General features: G+C 50.2%; 2 protein-coding genes across 10 annotated transcripts; one reads left to right on the forward strand and one right to left on the reverse strand.

The window, feature by feature from the left end:
- Positions 5,437-11,608, forward strand: TMEM97 (transmembrane protein 97). The gene is made up of 3 exons (XM_021067476.1): positions 5,437-5,979; positions 9,021-9,165; positions 9,819-11,608. The coding sequence occupies exons 1-3, from the start codon at positions 5,851-5,853 to the stop codon at positions 10,076-10,078; spliced, it is 534 nt and encodes a 177-aa protein (XP_020923135.1). The 5' UTR covers positions 5,437-5,850; the 3' UTR covers positions 10,079-11,608.
- Positions 11,259-18,358, reverse strand: IFT20 (intraflagellar transport 20). 9 transcript variants are annotated; one of them, XM_003358167.5, is made up of 7 exons: positions 18,206-18,356; positions 15,293-15,377; positions 14,653-14,888; positions 14,365-14,493; positions 13,286-13,371; positions 12,186-12,289; positions 11,259-11,727 (listed from the first exon to the last, which is right to left on the reverse strand). In XM_003358167.5, exons 3-7 carry the CDS (start codon positions 14,726-14,728, stop codon positions 11,646-11,648), a joined length of 477 nt encoding a protein of 158 aa, XP_003358215.1. In that variant the 5' UTR covers positions 14,729-14,888; positions 15,293-15,377; positions 18,206-18,356; the 3' UTR covers positions 11,259-11,645. The 9 variants fall into 9 exon arrangements, with proteins under 9 accessions (XP_003358215.1, XP_005669145.1, XP_003358216.1 ...); XM_005669088.3 differs by having other exon boundaries at positions 11,263-11,530; positions 18,206-18,357; XM_003358168.5 differs by having other exon boundaries at positions 11,263-11,727; positions 14,653-14,867.

Genomic DNA, 18,359 nt, shown 5'->3' on the forward strand with positions numbered 1-18,359 from the left:
AGATCTGGCATTGCTGTGGCTCTGGGATAGGCTGGCAGCTGTAGCTTCGATTCAACCTCTGGCCTGGGAACCTCCCTGTGCCGTGGCTACAGCCCTAAAAAAAAAAAAAAAAAGGTTCTGAAACTGCCCCTAAAGGAACTTGTGGTAAAGTCTGCTCATGGACACTGGAATCCACTTCCTTCCCCGGCACAAGGCTGGTCTACACTCCCCGAGCCCTGGTGGTAAGACACGGCTGCATTCTCTCCGATGCAATGTGACCCGAAGAGACGTGCCCCGCGGCCAGGCTTAGGCCTTAGGGTGACTGATCACCCCTCGTGCTTGTTTCCATGACTCACCACAACCCATGGCCACCCGGCCTTGACCACGAAGACAACGCCTTACGGCCGAGTCAGTGAACCTCATCTGTCGCAGGTCAAATCAGGCCCCATGTCGGGTTTGGTAAATGAGGTTTTATTGGAACACAGCCATGCTCGCTCATGGACGTACTGTCTACAACTGTTGTCACCCTACAAACGGCAGAGTTGAGCAGCCGGGACAGAGATGAGCCCCTAAGGCTAAAATACTGTGGGTCCAGTTTACTGTTCAGAGCAACAGTCTGCCAACCCCAGGGCCTAGTGGGCAGTTGGTAAGTGAGAAACACTAACTCCATCAAACGGACCCCTTTACTTCTGCCACCAAATGTACCTGAGACACATGTATGGTGAAAAGAACCCGATGCCACGACTTTCAGCTCTTTCCTTTGTTAACTACCAGACTTCTAGAAGCACAGGGTCCAGTCTACAAACTCCAACATACTGCTTCCAGCCTCCGGGCCATACCATCCAGCTTGCACACCGGGGTCAGATCAGTCTTCCAAGAACACACTGGCATCCCCAACCGCCTTGCTAAACATCTCCCGCCGTCCCGCAACTGCCCTGATACCGAATCCACTGGGGCTCAGCCTCCCACCCCAGGAACCTGCCTCCTCCTCCCAGATCTAAGCCAGCTCCACTCCTACCTTCCGGCTGGGGCTGAGACAAGGCAGGCACCAAACTCAGGAGAACAGCAAAAAGGTCAGTAATCAGAATAACGAATATTTTCACATAATAGTTTTAAAAATCAAAATCAATACAGAAAGAGAAAAAAAAAAAAAGGAGTTCCCGCTGTGGCTCAGTGGTTAATGAATCCAACTAGGAACCACGAGATTTCGGGTTCGATCTCTGGCCTTGCTCAGTGGGTTAAGGATCTGGCGTTGTCGTGAGCTGTGGTGTAGGTCACAGATGCAGCTCGGATCCCGTGTTGCTGTGGCTCTGGTGCAGGCGGGTGGCTACAGCTCCTATTGGACCCCTAGCCTGGGAACCTCCATATGCTGCAGGAGTGGCCCAAGAAGTGGCAAAAAGACAAAAAAAAAAAAAAAAAAACTCTAAACAAAGTCAAAATTTACCCCCCCCCGCCCCCCGCTTCTGCCCCAGTTCCCAGGTTCTTGGATGTGAAAAGGAGGTCAGCACTCAGACCAGGGGGCCGGCTGCCCTCTGCTCTGGTGAAACCCAAAGATCCCGCCCCACCACACAAGCCTCCTCGCTACACCTCCAGCACGACAGACTCTTAGCTCCTGTTAATGACTACACAAGGTTCTAGCTTTGAGGTGCGAGGCCATCTGCTGATTCTAGAGCCTCAGCAGCTTTCCAGGTCTTATCACTTTCCATGAGCAGCAGAACCTCTTGAAATGTGCTATGTCTGCATCTCCCATTGGGTGGCCCTTCTTACACCCAGTGCGCCCTTTACAACTACCCCGGATGAGGGTCTCTGTGGGCAGAGGAGCTGAGCTTTCCTATTTAGTTCCGGCCCAGCTTTGCGTTAGTAAAATAAAGATGTTGGAGTTCCCACTGTGACACAACAGGATCGGTGGGTCTCTGCAGCGCCAGGATGCAGGTTCAAGCCCCAAGCCCAGCACAGTGGGTTAAAGGATTTGGCGCTGCCACAGCCGCAGCATAGGTTGACACTGTGGCTCAGGTCTGATCTCTGGCCTGGAAACTTCCATATGCCATGGGGCAGCCAAAAGGAAAAAAAATAAAGATGCCAAAGGCACAGTCTTTGCAGTCAAGGAACCTACAGTCTAGCAGGAGAGGTGTGCAGACAGGTACCCGGTTCAGTGTCGTTCAGAGGGAATGGGAGGGCCCCTGTGACAGCAGTGATCCAGCAGACGGGGGCAGGGGCAGGAGGCCTTTGGGCCTTAAAACACAGGTGGATGGAGGAGGTGGGCAGGGGTGGGGTGGGTCATTTTAAGGAGAAAGAAAAGGGAGAAGAAAGAGCTTTGAACAGCTGCGACCAAAGAGGAAGGTGGTAGGTCTAGGGCGGGCCTTCTCCGAGCATCTTTCGCCTGGGGTTACAAGGCTGGAATTGTGTGTCCACCGCTCTGGGGTCCACTGTGGGGTTAGTGGTGTTTGCCTCATCACAGGACAAATAATTCACAAAAGGTGCTCATTGCCACTTCTTTTCACTCAAAAGGACAGAAGCTGCTCAGGCCTTTTTTTGTTTTTTTGTTTTTGTCTTTTGTCTTTTAGGGCCACACCCACAGCATATGGAGGTCTAACAGGAACTGTTGCTGCCAGCCTACACCACAGCCACAGCAACGCCAGATCCTTAACCTACGGAGCGAGGCCAGGGATCGAACCCGCAACCTCATGGTTCCTAGTTGGATTCATCTCCACTGCGCCACGACTGGAACTCATTTTATTTTTTTTTAAGTCATTCTTTCACTCAGCACTTGTCCCGGGTGAGCATCTGCTGAGAAGCCTCATTCTCCTCCCCAAAGCCATTTATCTTCTGTCACTTATCTGGCTTGTCAAGCTTCGGTTCCCCCACTCAAGGAATTTCAAACATAAGACAGCAGCTGGACGGAGATCTGGATGGATGGTGGGCCTTCCAAAGCGCTTGGCCTTGAAAATCTTTATCTACAGATAACAAACTTGGCTGGGTGAGCTGCTTTGGGAGGCAAAGTCACTTCAACAGCTGTACACTTATCACTGTCCCTGGGCAAATCCCAGCAAACAGTTACAATCAGCACCAAGCACAGCTTAAAAGGTTCACTGAGTCCTGAGAGCCATTGCGGGGGTTGCGGGGGCTCCATTGCCAGGCCCCCTCCTGAGTAGCGCGGTGCAGGGGCGCTCCAGCCTGCCCCCTAGAGGTCCCGGGACGCCAGAACTTTGTGTTCTGACCATGTCCAGCCACCCTCCATGCCTTGTTTGTTCACCGCCCCAGAAGGAAGCTGCACCTCCCTCTCCTGCTAGGCCCTCCCTCCACCTTGTCTGACTCCCAAATCAACACCCCCCTCCTCACCCTCACCCACTGCAGTAAGGTCTCTGCTCCCCCACAGAGCCCTCCCGTGCAGGCTGTTCATTTTCTCACACTCCAGCAGCTCACAGGGTCAGGAGGTGGGGTCCCCAGCCTCCCTGCTCTCTGCTCCTCCAGCCATTTCCACACCCTGTCCCCTCCACGCTCCAAGGCTTACCCCAGACCTCAGCCCACGCCCACCTCCCTCCCGGTCACACCCCCATATACACTGAAGACTTTGTCTTTTTTTTTGCCTTCTCTAGGGCTGCTCCCGCGGCATATGGAGGTTCCCAGGCTAGGGGTCCAATCGGAGCTGCAGCTCCCGGCCTTTGCCACAGCCACAGAGGATCCAAGCCGAGTCTGCAACCTACACCGCAGCTCATGGCAACATCAGATCCTTAACCCGCTGAGTGAGGCCAGGGATCGAACCCAAAACCTCATGGTTCCTAGTCGGATTCATTTCCACTGCACCACGACGGGAACTCCTACACTGAAGACTCTGGCAATGGGCTCACAGCCTTCTCTCCACTGGATTGCCGCCACCACCTGCGGTGGCCTTTGGGGTTGATCCATCCCACGCCTTGGGATCTCTGTCCCTTCACTTCATCTCCAAATACCATTTCAGCCGTGGCTTCTCATGGGCAGAACCTCCTCCTGATGCCTGGAACCCAACACTGTACCCCCGGGCGAACTCTCCCAAGCTTCTGGCCCATTCATCCAGTTACTCCCATCACGTTAAGGCTTATTCCTCAGCAAGGCCTCAAATTTGCTCACTTTTCCCGTCTCCCAGCCTCTTCTGGCTTCATGTCACGCACCCCTATCCGGCTTGAACGGCACGCTCTTCAATCACTGTCTTTCGAAGCCCCAGCCTGGATGGGTCCTACAGCCTTTTTCTGTGCAGACCTCACAATGGAGAAAAGCACACGGCCAAGGAGAGGGGGGCCTCCAGGTCAACAGCCACGCGTCTCACCTGCATCCTCTACAGGGACAACTTCTCTGTCACAGCACCACTGAGCCCACCCTGGGGAGCTCAGCGCTCCTCCGACCTAACCCTAATCCATTCTCTCCGGCTCCTCTGCGGTCTTGAGTCACATCTCCTGCCCTCTGCCCCCTGGATGGACGGCCTCTCCCCCGACCCTGAAACTTTTAGGATCATCTAAATAAGTGAAAGTGCTTCAGTCTCTCTCCTCTAAATAAATAAGCTCTCTCCGGAGCACATCCCCCCTCAGCTGCTGCTTCCTCCCCTTCATAATCAGACACCTACACGCCCTACCTTCTCGAGTTCCCCACCTCCTTACTCTCTGCCCTGCTGCCATCTGGCTCCTGCCTCCACCAGCCGTATAGCTGCTCACACAAGGCCATGGGGTACCATTCAGTGTTGCTCTGACACAGGTGACGGTCCCTCCTCCCCTGTGTTTCTGAGACATCACACCCCTGTTGTCCACCTGTACCGCAGCCCCCTCCTTCCGTGACCCCTGAGGTTGGAGGTGGTCTAAGGCCTCTGATAGGCCTTCTGCTCTCAAGACTTCAACTCCCAGCGAACGCTGATTCCTCACAAATCTACATCTTCAGACATTTCATCGGACTGCCTACTAGACAGTCTTTTTTGCGTAGCTGTTACAGAGGCTGCTCAGGGACAACCTGGCCAGAACCATATTACACTCTCTTCAACTCATCTCTCCTCTACCTCCCTCTTCTGAGCGAATGGCAGCCCCCCTTCCCCATCCTGTTCCAGGGCAGACCTGGAATAATTTAAGATCAATATTTACAGAATGAATAAACGAACCCTTGAGCCTCCCTCCTTCTCCCCAGCCTACCACCAATACTTGTCAATTTTACCTCCTGCTATATCCCTGTGCTTCTTTCTTAATCGAGGCTAGCTGCCCCCTAGGCATCCTCCGAAAGGCTTCCAGGACCCTCAACTCCTGCCAGAGCAGTATTCGTGCCCTCTGTCCCCACGGCCTGTGACTGCCGCCAAGGCACGGACTCAGTGTTGGCCGGCCCTGATGGGTGACACCCCACTGCACTGGGAACTCCATCCCCATAAAGCGCCCACAGCAGGGCACACCGGAGGCGCTCAGCAAGCACTACACGGATGGAGCAAAGTAACAGAGGAGTAATAAGCGAAAGGGCCACGCAGGGGATCCTCCGCGGAGCGCAGCGGACACGCGGTCGCGGGAAGAAGGCCAGAGGTCCCAGCAGCGTTCAAGGCCGCGCAGGGTACACTCCACGTACCCCTCCCGGTTCCACGCTGCGGCCAAGAAGCCCTGCCCCCACCTCACGCGGCTCTCCCGGCGACCAATAGAAAAGGTCCCCGGGCCCCCTCTGGGGGCGCTGCGGGCCCGCGCACGGCTTCTCAGCCAATGGGAACGGCCGGCTTCGTTCTCGCGGCGGGGCGGGGCGGGGCGGGGCGCTGTCCCCGGACCGCGGGGGCGCCGGCGTGTACCCACGGAGTGTTTCTGTACCCACGGAGTGTTTCTGTACCCACAGAGCTTTCCTGCGAGCGTAGCCTCGGCTCCCATCGGGCGCAGCCGACGGATGATGGGGCGTCTGGGTGTCCGGCGCGGCCTGGAGTGGTTGCTGGGCTTCTACTTCCTCTCCCACATCCCCCTCACCCTGCTCGTGGATATGCAGGCATTGCTGCCGCCCGATCTCTACCCCGTCGAGGTGAGGGCGCCGTCGGTCCTGGCCGCCAGTCGCTGAAATTGGGGCCTCTCGGCGCAGTGGTTGCTCCGGCGTCTCCGTGGCCTCCACTGCTGGGGCCTCGCTGTCAGGGTTCCCTCCCGCATTTCTTGGGTCCCGCAGGCACTGCGGCCCTTCCTTACCCTTCGACTCGACTTCTTCCTCGGGGTTTTCTTTGTCTTCCAGCCGCTCTCCCCGAGGCTCCTGGGGGCAGACACTTTGCTCCTTTTAACTACGGTCCCCCTGGGTTTGTTGAGGCTCTCACACCCTAGCTCTGGTCAGTTGTCAATATTTGAGGGAAGTGGCCGAATTAACCAGTGTCTGAATCACACGCTGGATTTGTGTGTGTGATTTTTTGGGGTTTTTTTTTTTTTTTGCTTTTCAGGGCCGCACACCCGGCATATGGAGTTTCCCAGGCTAGGGGTCCGATCGGAGCTGTAGCCGCTGGCCTACAACCACAGCCACAGCAACGCCAGATCTGAGCTGTGTCTGCGACCCACACCACAGCTCATGGCAATGCCAGATCCTTAACCCACTGAGCGAGGCCAGGGATTGAACCTGCATCCTCATGGTTCCTAGTGGGATTCCTTTCTGATGAGCCACAACAGGAACTTCTGGATTTGTTTTAAAGTTGTGTTTCTTGGGAGAGCTGTAAAAATGCAGGCTAATCCCAAAGAAATAATACAAGTAGAATTAGACCCGTTTAAAGGACATTCGCAGACCGTCCTTAGCAACTTCAAAAGCTTTACCCTTTCAAATTGGTCTTTAATTGGGTTTGAGGAAGAATGATCACCTGAGTAGAAATAGGCGGAAGCCCCATTTCCTGGTTGTTGGAGAACATTCTCCATCCCAAACTTTGCTTGAATGCTTTTTATTTCTTCACTTTTATTTTCATGTCTGGACCCTGTAACCTTCTATCACAGAATTCCAGTCCTTGGTTCCCTGCTTTTCCAATCTGTAGAATTGTGAGCAAGGGTGACTTGTCTATCAAAAGACTTGGTTTTGCCACTGATTCTCCCTAAATGCTTTTTCTCTGCAGAGCAGCGGTTCTTAACCTGACAGCCACAAACCTCTAAATGGGTATGCAAAATTGTGTGCAGCTGGTGTTTTCTGTAGCTTCCATCAACTTTTCCAGGGGTCTGACCCTCCCAAAAAGTTACAGACATAGTGTGGTGTGTCTGTAGCTCCAACCCTAAACTGGGAAGATCTCTGACCGACCTTTTCCTGGGAAAAGTGTGGGTTGTGTGTGGCAAGAGCACTGGAACGCAGTCTGGGAACTTGGACCAAGAACCAGTTGAGTGTCTTGGGCAAGTCAGAGCTGTGTAGCTTCAGCTGTCAAGTAAGAGTTGAGTTAAATAACAAGCTCAGGAGTTCCCATTGTGGTGCAGTGGTTAACGAATCTGACTAGGAACCATGAGGTTGCGGGTTTGATCCCTGGCCTTGCTCAGTGGGTTAAGGATTGGGCATTGCCATGAGCTGTGGTGTAGGTCACAGACGCAGCTCAGATCCCGTGTTGCTGGCATAGGCTGGTGGCTACAGCTCCGATTAGACCTCTAGCCTGGAAACCTCCATATGCCGCCGGAGCGGCCCTAGAAAAGGCAAAAAGACAAAAATCAAGCTCAAACATACACAATGTGCATTAGTTTCCTATTGCTCCTGTAACATTACAAAAACTAAAATGGCTTGAAACAACATGAGCAGTTCCTGTTGTGGCTCAGCAGGGTATGAACCTGACTAGTATCGTGAGGATGCAGGTTCGATCCCTGGCCTCTCTTAGTGGGTTAAGAATCAGGCGTTGCTGTGATCTGTAATGTAGATCGTAGACGAGACTTGGATCCTGTGTTTCTTTGGCTGTGGTGTAGGCCAGCAGCTGCAGCTCCAATTTGACCCCTAGCCTGGGAACTTGAACATGTTGCAGGTGCAGCCCTAAAAAACAAACAAAAAAAGCAGGGAAAGTATCTTTGGATTTTCCATTGTAATAGGAAGTTGTCTTATTTGTCATATTTGGCTTTGAAGGCACCATCTCTGAGTTAAACTCAACTACGTAGTGTGGAGAGCCCTTAGGCTTTGGGCTCTTTATTGAGCACAAAAAGGGAAGCCTTAACTCCCCTGCCCCCCTCCCCCGCCATGGCAATGTCACCATGGATCTGTGTCTTTTTTGTGTGTCTTTTTAGGGCTACACCCACAGCACATGGAGGTTCCCAGGCTAGGGGTCAAGTCAGAGCTGTAGCCGCTGGCCTACACCACAGCCACAGCCAGGCCAGATATGAGCCGCAACTGCGACCTACCTCACGGCAGATCTGCATCTTTTGATTTGATGTGTACAAAGGTGGGGCCCAAGCTAGAGATGAGACCACTCACTCTTGACAGCCTAGAAGCTATATAGTTTGTGGTTTGGGGCAGTTTTTTCTACAAATATCCTCTCGTCTCCTAAAACGGGGAAATAAATACTTTAGAATGGGTTGGGGGGAGTTAAGAATGATCAGGAGCTTGAGATTTGGAGATTACCTAATTATCTAAAATTGCATCCTCACAGACGTTAGGTTTATTTCCTCCCCCCACCCCACCCCCAAAAAAGGAAATTCATTTCTGTGTTTGAGGAAATCTGGCCCTCGGAGCTTGCTGTGCTGTTGCTGGTGAAAGAACCAATGTCAGAATGGCTTTTACACGTGATTTCTTTACAAAGGTTATTGCTGGCAGATGTCAAGTCTGTGTGTTCATTCAGCAAACCAGGAGCCTACTAAGTGCCAGGTACTGTTGCTCTTGACAGTAGGCAGCACAACTGCACATGTGTTATCGCTGAGTCACAGGCAAATGCTTGGTAGCACACAGGCTGGAAGAGCTGAGCAGAACGAACACCTGAGTGAGAGCTAGTGAGTTTGTATCTAGGCTGCATCTCAAAAGCCAGCGGGGAGTGTGCCTGAAGCCAAGGGGGCTGGATACTGAGGGGCTCTTCCAGTGGGTTGGAGCTGCCGAGCCTGACCTGCCAGGTGGCTGCATTCATCGCGATCCCCATCTTTCCCCAGCTGAGAAACCTGTGCAAGTGGTATACCCAGGAGTTCAAAGACACTCTGCTCCAGAGCCCCCCAGCGTGGTTTAAGGCCTTCCTGTTTTGCGAGCTTGTGTTTCAGCTGCCTTTCTTTCCCTTTGCAACATATGCCTTTTTCAAAGGTTAGTAAATGGTGGGGAAATCCCATTTTTGCTCTGAAACCAGGTCCCAGGGATCTTTTGGGAAAGTTTCACCAACAGAGAGGGAGGAGTCTCTGTGTCGTGTGTGAGGCGATACAGGACCTGGTGGGCCGGGCTGGGAGAGATCTTGCCAGGAAACATTGATGTGGCCGAGCCTGGTGTCTGTGGTCGGCTGGACGTCCCTCGTACACAAGAAATCTGAGGCTGCTTTAAAGATTGGACTTGCTCCTTTCGGTTTCCCCCACAGAATTTTTGTGGGTTGCCTTTTGTTTTTCTGCTTTGGGTCGTGTCATAGTGGCTTATAAGCGGCAGCATCAAGCTGATTCCTGAAGCTTAACTTTCAAGTGCATTTTAGACCAGCCGGTTTAATGGGTAATGGCCATTTTACTGCCCTCGAGTTTTCCTGGATTAAGTTCCGCCCCCCACCCTGCTCTTCAGCAGCCCCTGCGCTGGGGCTCCAGCTGTCACGTGCATGTGCACACTGGACACTGTTAATCACACCAAGTTTTCCATTTGTTTCCACCTGGGAAAGGAGGCAGAATGACTGAGCCAGAGGGAGCCCGCAGAGGGGGTGGAGGCTCTTGGGGAGCTCGGAGCAGATCTAACCCTTGTCTCTTTTCCTCCCCTGACCTCAGGAGGCTGCAAGTGGATCCGCACCCCTGCAATCATCTACTCAGTTCACACCATGACTACTCTGATTCCAATCGTCTCTACATTTCTGTTCGAGGATTTCTCCAAAGCCAGTTGTTTCAAAGGACAAGGACCTACGACTTTCCACGAACGACTACTCCTTCTGTCCGTTTACATCCCCTACTTTCTCATCCCTCTCATGCTTCTGCTTTTCATGTTGCGGAACCCCTACTACAAGTCTGAGGAGAAAAGAAAGAAAAAATGAGAGAAATAACCATGGGCCCAGTGGAAAAGTGCCCAGAGGGCGGTTTCCTGTTGGACCCAGTACCAGAAAACCTGTTCAGAACCCATGTTTTCAGTAGTATTTGAAACACACCAGCAGCAACACACATGAGCAGGACACTGGCGGGGGGGCACATCAAACCTTCACCTTCCAAGGGCGCTGGCACAGACTCATCACCTGAGGATGGGCAGAGGGCTGTGGGCTAGGGTATAGGGAAGTGCCAAAGCCCTCACCGTGTCCCTGCGCTCCACTGCAGGAATACTAAAAGCAGGAGAGACCAGAAACTAGATAAACTTCCAAGAAACATATTTGGCATCTTTGGCGTGTTCATGAGTCATGCGACCCACAGTACACGTGTGACTAATCCTTTGACTCATAATTTGTCTCAGCACAGCACTGATCAGCAAAATGAATAGTGGGACACCGCGGGCCATTTGTAGGTTTGAAATTATGGCTCTGTAATATTCACTAAAAACTTCCTTGCCCCCAGCCCTAGGTGGGGGGAGATATCCTATAAGCGGTTGAAACTTAGCTTTCCTTAAAGTTCATACCTGGCATGACTTTCAGAAGTGGGTCAAGCTGGAAGCTGTATTGTTTCTCTCTTAAACAGGTCGTCCCAGAAGAGGTTCTTGTAGTCTCCTAGTTTCTCCTCTTTCCATACCTTATTCTATTACTTTTTACAGACCACCGAACATTAAGTTCCTTTATTTCTGGTGTCTCAGACCTGAGCTGGAGTTGTGCCTCGTACGGGGTAACTTGAGCTCACCTCATAGTTGAGTAGTTCCTTCCCGTCTTGTTCTCGAAGGGGATGGGGACGACGGCTGGGCATGGCAGGTGCAGCGCGTCCACACAGGTTCTCCTCACGTGCCAGGACTGGGCATTCTGGTAGCTTGCTTTATGCTCGAGGCCAACTTAAAAGACTTGTGAACACACATGGGTAATGGTACACACTGGTCCTGGTGAGCTCCCCCTTTTTGCCTGTTTTGCTGACAAACCCTAATGGTCTGATTGTTGGGAGTATTGTCTGATTTGTGTGTCTGGTCCAAATAAAAGTAGGTGCTGACCACTGCCTGGTTTGTTTTGTGACAAGAGGCTAGAGAGTCCAGGGTTGTCTTAAAGAAAGGTTAAATGTACACCTCAGGGGCACTAGGAGATACATCAAGCCATTTGAAAACATTAATTTATTGCTTTGCCTTCCAAAGCTTTGCAAATTTACAAAAAAAACAACCCCCAAAGTTTACAGGCTGCCAGGCTGCTCAGTTCAGACTGAAAATGCAAGAGGTGAGAACCTGGACCGCAATGGCTGCTGGGTGTTCACCTGCAGATACACACTGATATCTGGAAGAGGCTCCCCCAGATCTGTGCTACTGCCTTCAGAGATGCTGCATTCCTCACACCATCTCCCATGACACACTTGGGTCTTTAGTCAAGTCACTGGAATGGTACAAATGGTACAGAGGTCTTTTTGGTTTGGGTTGTGGAGTTTTTTTCCTTTTTTTTTTTTTTTTTTTTTTTTTTTTTGGTCCTCTTAGAAAATGAAATTTTTAGTTCATTTCTGAAAAATAAATTGGTCAATAAATTCATTTTGTTCTGCTTCTACTTTACACAAAGCTTCATATTCAACCCGATACCTGAAAAACAAAATTGTTAGAAGCCCTAAAAATGGATGAAATAAACCATGGGCTTAATTCTTCCAGAGAATACAGGTGATTTAGATGATTCCAAGAAATGGTGTGAGTTCAAAATGAAGTTAGTGAGGGCAAGAAAGAGAAATAAGAGGCAAAGCCCTACCAGGGGCCACTCATGAGAAGTCTCCAGCCCAGAGAGCCTGCCTTGCAGAGAGCCAGCCACCTCTGGACACTCGCTACCTGAACTTTCATGCTCTTAAACCACTACGGGGTGTTTGCTATTAATACATTTTCATCCCATCAAATGTAATTTTATTTTTATTTTTAAAATCCTTAAGTCAGGGTGACAAGACACTATTCCCGAGGGAACAATGATGAATAAGGACAAGAGGTGACCATTTAAGAAGGAAAAATAGAATGGCAGTTGAGTAAAGAACTTGCTTCACATCAAAACTTCTTACCTTTCAAGCTGCATTTTCTTTTCTGCTATTAGTGCCTGGAGTTGCTGCTGTTGGGCTTCTCTCTGCTTTGCTATAGATTTGAGCAAGTTCCGAGCACCAATGGCCTAGAAAAACACATTGCCAAAGAAGGTCCTGGCTTCATTAAAACCATCTTCAGGAGTTGCCGTTGTGGCTCAGAAGTCAACAAACCCGACTAGGAGCCATGAGGTTGTGGGTTTGATCCCTGGCCTCGCTCAGTGGGTTAAGGATCCAGCGTTGCCATGAGCTGTGGTGTAGGTCACAGACCTGGCTCGGATCCTGTGTTGGAGCTACAGCTCTGATTCGACCCCTAGCCTGGGAACCTCCATATGCCATGGGTGCCGCCCTAAAAAAAGCAAAAAACAAAAACAAAACAAACAAACAAACAAAAAAACCGTCTTCAGCATTAAGCCCTCAACTGGGGAAGGCATACCTGGGGACTATCCCAGTGCCCAGCAGGGGAAAAGTTGAGCCCCAGAGCTCTCAGAATAAGTCAGAAGAGGATTAACCTGATTCCAAAGTGTCCATGGAGGAGTTCCCTGGAGGCAGGGGGGTTAAGGATCTAGCATTGTCACTGCTGTGGCTGCAGGGTTCGATCCCTGGCCCAGGAACTTCCATATGCCATGGGTGAGGCTAAAATAAATTTAAAAAGATAAGCAATGACTAAAAGTATACTGGCATATAAGGATTCAACAGCAGGTTAACTGGATCAGGAACTTTTCAAAAAAATTTTATTGGAGTATAGTGGATTAGCTATATATATATATATATATACCTCCACTGTTTTTTTCTATACAAGTTGTTATAAACTATTGAGTTGATTTCCCTGAGCTCTACAGTAGGTTCCCATTAATCATTTATACAGAAGTGTGTATATGCTACTCTCATCAAGAATTTTTTTGAGGTATAAATAACATATTAGTTTCAGGTGTACAACATAATGTGATGTTTGTATAGGAATTGTTATTTAAAATCTTGTTTTAATTATAGAACGCCTCCCCCAAAAGTCAAGCGTGCAGAAGGATGAGAGGCTAGTGAGCCAGGGTTCCAGGACAAGATTAGACAAAACATGCTGATCTTACCTTCATCTTCTCATTTTCTGCTTCTTTTGCAAGTTGATCAACAAGCTCAATTAAACCACCAACTATTTTCTGAAACTGGCCGATTTCTTTGAGAGAAAGAACAAAAAAGTGTTTTATCTTCTCAGCATCACCACTCTCCCTCAGCATTCCACTGGTGTAGGAAGGCAGGGCTAATTGTCCCTTCTAATTTGTCAAAAAAAGTTTGATATCTGCCACCCTTGGTCTGAACCTAGAGAAGGGTGGCTAGGTTCCCAGAGCTGGACTGGGACATACTTGGATCTTGAGTCCCCACTGGCTCAGGACATGAACGCTGCCTCTAGACAAACCACAGATCAGACACCAGATCTCAGTTAACAGTCGGGTGGGGGCTTTCCTTCTGTGACAAGAACTATTAAAAAACTCAAAGCATTTAAGGACATAATCACCCATTTGCCTTTTTTCAAAGTCCCTGGGTGTGGTGGAACCCCATGTTATTTAAGAATAAACTAAGGCCCAGAGGGTAGAACAACATGAAGCTATGAGAAGACTGGCCAGAGAACCCAAGCTACCTTCACCAGTCAAGCTCTCTGTATAGCCTATGGAGCCCCTGGGAGGCTCAGAAATCCCTGCCTAGCTCTGCTCCATATTCACTGCTACTGCATGTGCCTGGCTGCTGGGACAGGAGCCATTCTGGCTATCTCAAGCTAAAAAAAAAAAAGACTTCATTGAGTCTGTTGAACTGCCTTTAGAAACTCAGTTAATCAACTTTTACTCCAAATAATGGCAAGTCTGCCACCAAGAACACTATTTCTCCCAAGAAATCAAATCATAACTCCATTTCCCACCCCTAAGACACAGTTCTGAAGTTTTAAGGTTCTTGAGCTGGCAGATCTAAACAAACACCCTCCTCTCCCCATGGCAGTGTTTATTTTGATTGGTGCTCTGAGATTGCAGGAGAGCAGAAGAGGGCAGGCAGCCAAGGTGGGTAGAATATGGGATTCATAAAGGCCAGGGCCAAGAGCTGCAGTCAGGGGTGGGGGTGGGGCACAGTTGGAAGAGCTCCAAGCTAAAGGCACCGTGTCTCCCCACACGACACTCACTGTCGACAAAGTCCTTGCACTCTTCTTTGAGCTCTATGGTCTGCTGGGTAACCTCTGGGTCCAACACCCGCAGCTTGTTCAGTTCATCAAAGTGCAGCCCTGCTTCACCCAGGATATCCTTGGCCATAGCTGTAAAGAAACCAGCCCCAATCCCGATCACTTCCCAGCCACCCAAGGAAATGCCTGCTTCTAGCCCAGCCCCCAGTCCTGGCCCCGGACACCAGAGTGAGAAACCCAGAGGCTCCAAAGGCTTCCCCTTCCCTCTGCCTCCGCCTCTCTGAGTCTCACCTGTTTCCCTTCCGGCTTCCCTAGAGAAGTTCTGCTCTGAAGGGGTGACAGTAGCAGCCAGGAGGAGGTATGTCATAGGAGCAAGGGTCAGGAAAGAATAAAGTCCGGTTGCTTGTCACAGGCATCGTTCACTGAACACACATTTCTTGAGTGCCTACTACATGCCAACACTGCTAGATGCTGGGGGCAAAGATGAGTGCAACATGGTGCCCGCCCTGGAGGAGCACAGAGTTTAGCTGGAGGAAGACAGACATATGCACTGAAAAATCATACCATGTTAAGTGCGTTTACAGGTACATCACTAAAGTGCTGGAGGAGACCAGAACAGCTAACTTGGGGTAAGGAAGTGATACATGAACTGAGTTGTGAGCCATAAGTATATTCATGTATCCCCAGTTATGAACCCAAAAGGACATAAAAGAGCTTTTCGAATGCAGTACTGGAACAATACGAAAAGCAAGTAAAAGAGAAAATCTGAGTGAATTAAAAATTAGGGGTAAAAAAAAATAAGAAGCCAGGTGTAAGAATTTTGCCCCCAATGTATGCCACAGGTACAATGGCCTGAACTGGGACCTAAAGTTGAGTCAGTCTTTTTCCAGCAGAAAACACAAAAAGGAATGACGTATCCACAAGAACATACCAAGTACGGAGGTCAAGGAAAGGCATTCCGAGCAGAGAAAACAGCCTGGACAAGAGCATGAAGCCACTGGAAGGGCCTATCGGGCCTAGAAGATGAAAGGACAGAGGATGAAGCTGGAAAGCTTGATGGAACCAGATCAGAAAGACCCTCTATGCTAAGTTAAAGAGTTTGGGTTTTTTTTTCCCGGAAGCAAGGGAACCAACAGAGATATCTTCTACCTTTCCAGGGCACCCTGAATTCCTGGTCCAAAAGATGCCTCAACTTTCTGGGTAGGAAACACTGATTTCCTTCTAATTCAAAAAGTTTAAGTAAGGGAGGGAAAAACACATCCAACACCGTGTGGTCCAACTTATACGCGTCTGGCTGTACACGACTGTGGTCCAGAGCCTTTAGCCTCACTGGAATCCACTCAAGTAAGTAAGCTAGCATCTTCCCTTTAAAACATTTTAATCATCCAAAGCTTCCTTATAATTGGGCTTTTTAAAAAGCACTGTCACCTTTTTTTTTGTCTTTTTGCCTTTTCTAGGGCCACTCCCGCGGCATATGGAAGTTCCCAGGATAGGGGTCCAATCGGAGCTGTATCTGCTGGCCTACACAAGAGCCATAGCAACGCAGGATCTGAGCCACATCTGCAACCTACACCACAGCTCACAGCAATGCTGGATCCTTAACCCACTGAGCAAGGCCAGGGATCGAACCCTCAACCTCATGGTTCCTAGTCGGATTCGTTAACCACTGCGCCACGACAGGAATTCCATTAGGAACTGTAAACTTATCTTAAATATGTAACAAAAGATGTTAGAATAGGAAGCTCAGTTTTGCTTAGACCACAACACAAGTCAAGGTCTGGTGAAAGGCGCTGAGAGAAGCACATTAAAAAAATAAATAAAAATAAAAAGAACTGTCTCCCCATTTGTCCTAGTTACACATATAGTCTGAACACTAACACCTAACAGGTGATTTACCAGACCAGCTGCTCTAGAAAGCTTCAAGTAATCTGCGCGCACAAAGGTGCTTCCACTTCCACTCCCTTCTAAGAGCGTGGATTTATTCACAAACATCTACTGAGTCCCTGCTCTGGGGATAAAGGAGTGAAGAAAATGCCTTAATTCTTTAGTTTCTGACCTCTGGACAGACGGTCCAATCACAAACTGTGATCATGGTATGAGGAAAAGCACATGTTGCTATGTGAAGCCATAGCAGGAGGACATAATTCATATGTAAACAAAATTACATAAAAATTTATACACAAAATTCTTCTAAAATGTGACATTTGGGAGTTCCTGTTGTGGCTCAGCGGGTTAAGAACCTGACGTTGTCTCTGTGAGGTTGCAGGTTCGACCCCTGGCCTTGCTCAGTGAGTTAAGGATCCCCAGCAATGGGATCACAGATGCAGCCTGGATCCCATGTTGCCATGGCTGCAGGCATAGGCCTCAGCTGCAGCTCGGATTCCACCCCTAGCTCTGGGAACTTCCATATGTCACAGGTGCAGCCATAGAAAGAAAAGAAGTGACACTTAAAATGAGACCTAAAGGATGTTCAAAAGCTTGCCAACTGAAGCAAGGAGGAGGTATTCCAGGCAGAAGGGAAAGCTTGTGTGAAGACTGGAAGACTCTGAGGCTGTAAAAAATTTAACGTGTTCCACAAGCTGAAAGGCTAGTATGGTTGAAACACTGAGCAAGGGGGAGAGAATGAGATGGGGCAAGATGGGGAGGCTAGCACTGGATGATGAAGGGCTCTGAAAGCTGCGGTATTGAGCCTACATTTTCTCATAAAGGTAGCCAGAGGATTCTAAGCAGACTGGCATCATCAAATGTGGCTATTTTGGAGATCAATGACCCAGGATGGAGAACGAGCTGGGGGGGAAAAGAGATGGGGCTACTCCTATTTGTTCATCACTGCTACCCTAGCATCTAGCATAGTGCCTGCATAGAACTTGCACTCAGCAAATGTTTGTGGTATGAATGACTGCTAAAACAGAGCAGGCTAGGAGTTCCCATTGTGGCGCAGCAGAAACCAATCTGACTAGGAACCATGAGGTTGAGGGTTAGATCCCTGGCCCCTCTCATTGGGTTAAGGATCCCACGTGTTGAGGTGAGCTGTGGTGTAGGTGGCAGATCCGATCTGGTGTGGCTGTGGTGTAGGCCGGCAGCTGTAGCTTCGATTCAGCCCCTAGCCTGGGAATCTCCATATGCGGCGAGTGCGGCCCTAAAAAGAGGCAAGAAAAACAAAAACACCAGAGCAGGCTATTACAGTAACCAAGGCTTGGAGCTGAAGGAAAGTGTTCCGAATTGTTTGGTAAAGTCGAGTTGATAGGACTTAGTAAAGGATGAATGAAAGTAGGGGTTTGGAGAGGAGTGAAGGAGAGTCAGGTAAGATTCCCATGCATCTGGCTTGAGCCAGATGTATGGTTGGAAGGGATGGTTGAATGAGATGGATCGGGCCTGAAGAAGTGGAGAGAGAGGGTTCGCAGCCGACTACCGGATTCTCTCCCAACTCCCACCGCACGCTCATCTGAGGAACACTGGGTATAAAGGCCGAATTGAGTTCCCTGAAGATGAGAAGGACGTCGCGCTCTCGTCCCCCCACCATCCCCACCACCACCCTGGCTCTGGCTCTACGCTGGCCGCTACCTCCACCCGCGCGGTGTGGAGAAAGTTAGGAAAAGCTGGGTGATGGGGCTGGTTGTCTTCACTACGTAAACTCCTTGAACTTATCTGAGCCGCAGTTTCCTCCTAGGAGGGTTGCGAGCGTCAGAGCGAAAAGCTCGAGGCCCAAGCCCGGGTAAAACCGCTCCCAGAGTCGGGAGGAATTCCCACATTTCTTTCGCCCTGGGACTGCTTTTCCTCGGGGCGCGGGCCTGTCAGGCTCTTCCTGCCCCGGGCCCATCCCCGACCCGAAGTCACAGCCTACCTGTCCACCCCGCAGCGGCAGCGCCTGCGGCTCAGGCTGAGGTCCGCAGGCAACTCCCCTCTCGCGTCAGGGCAGCCGGTACCCAGCCAGCCAGCTTGCCTCAGCCGCTGCCACGGCTACAAGACCTGTTTACGCCTAACGTCACTTCCGGGCA

This window comes from Sus scrofa, chromosome 12, assembly GCF_000003025.6.
Source record: "Sus scrofa isolate TJ Tabasco breed Duroc chromosome 12, Sscrofa11.1, whole genome shotgun sequence".
Lineage (NCBI taxonomy): Eukaryota > Metazoa > Chordata > Mammalia > Artiodactyla > Suidae > Sus > Sus scrofa.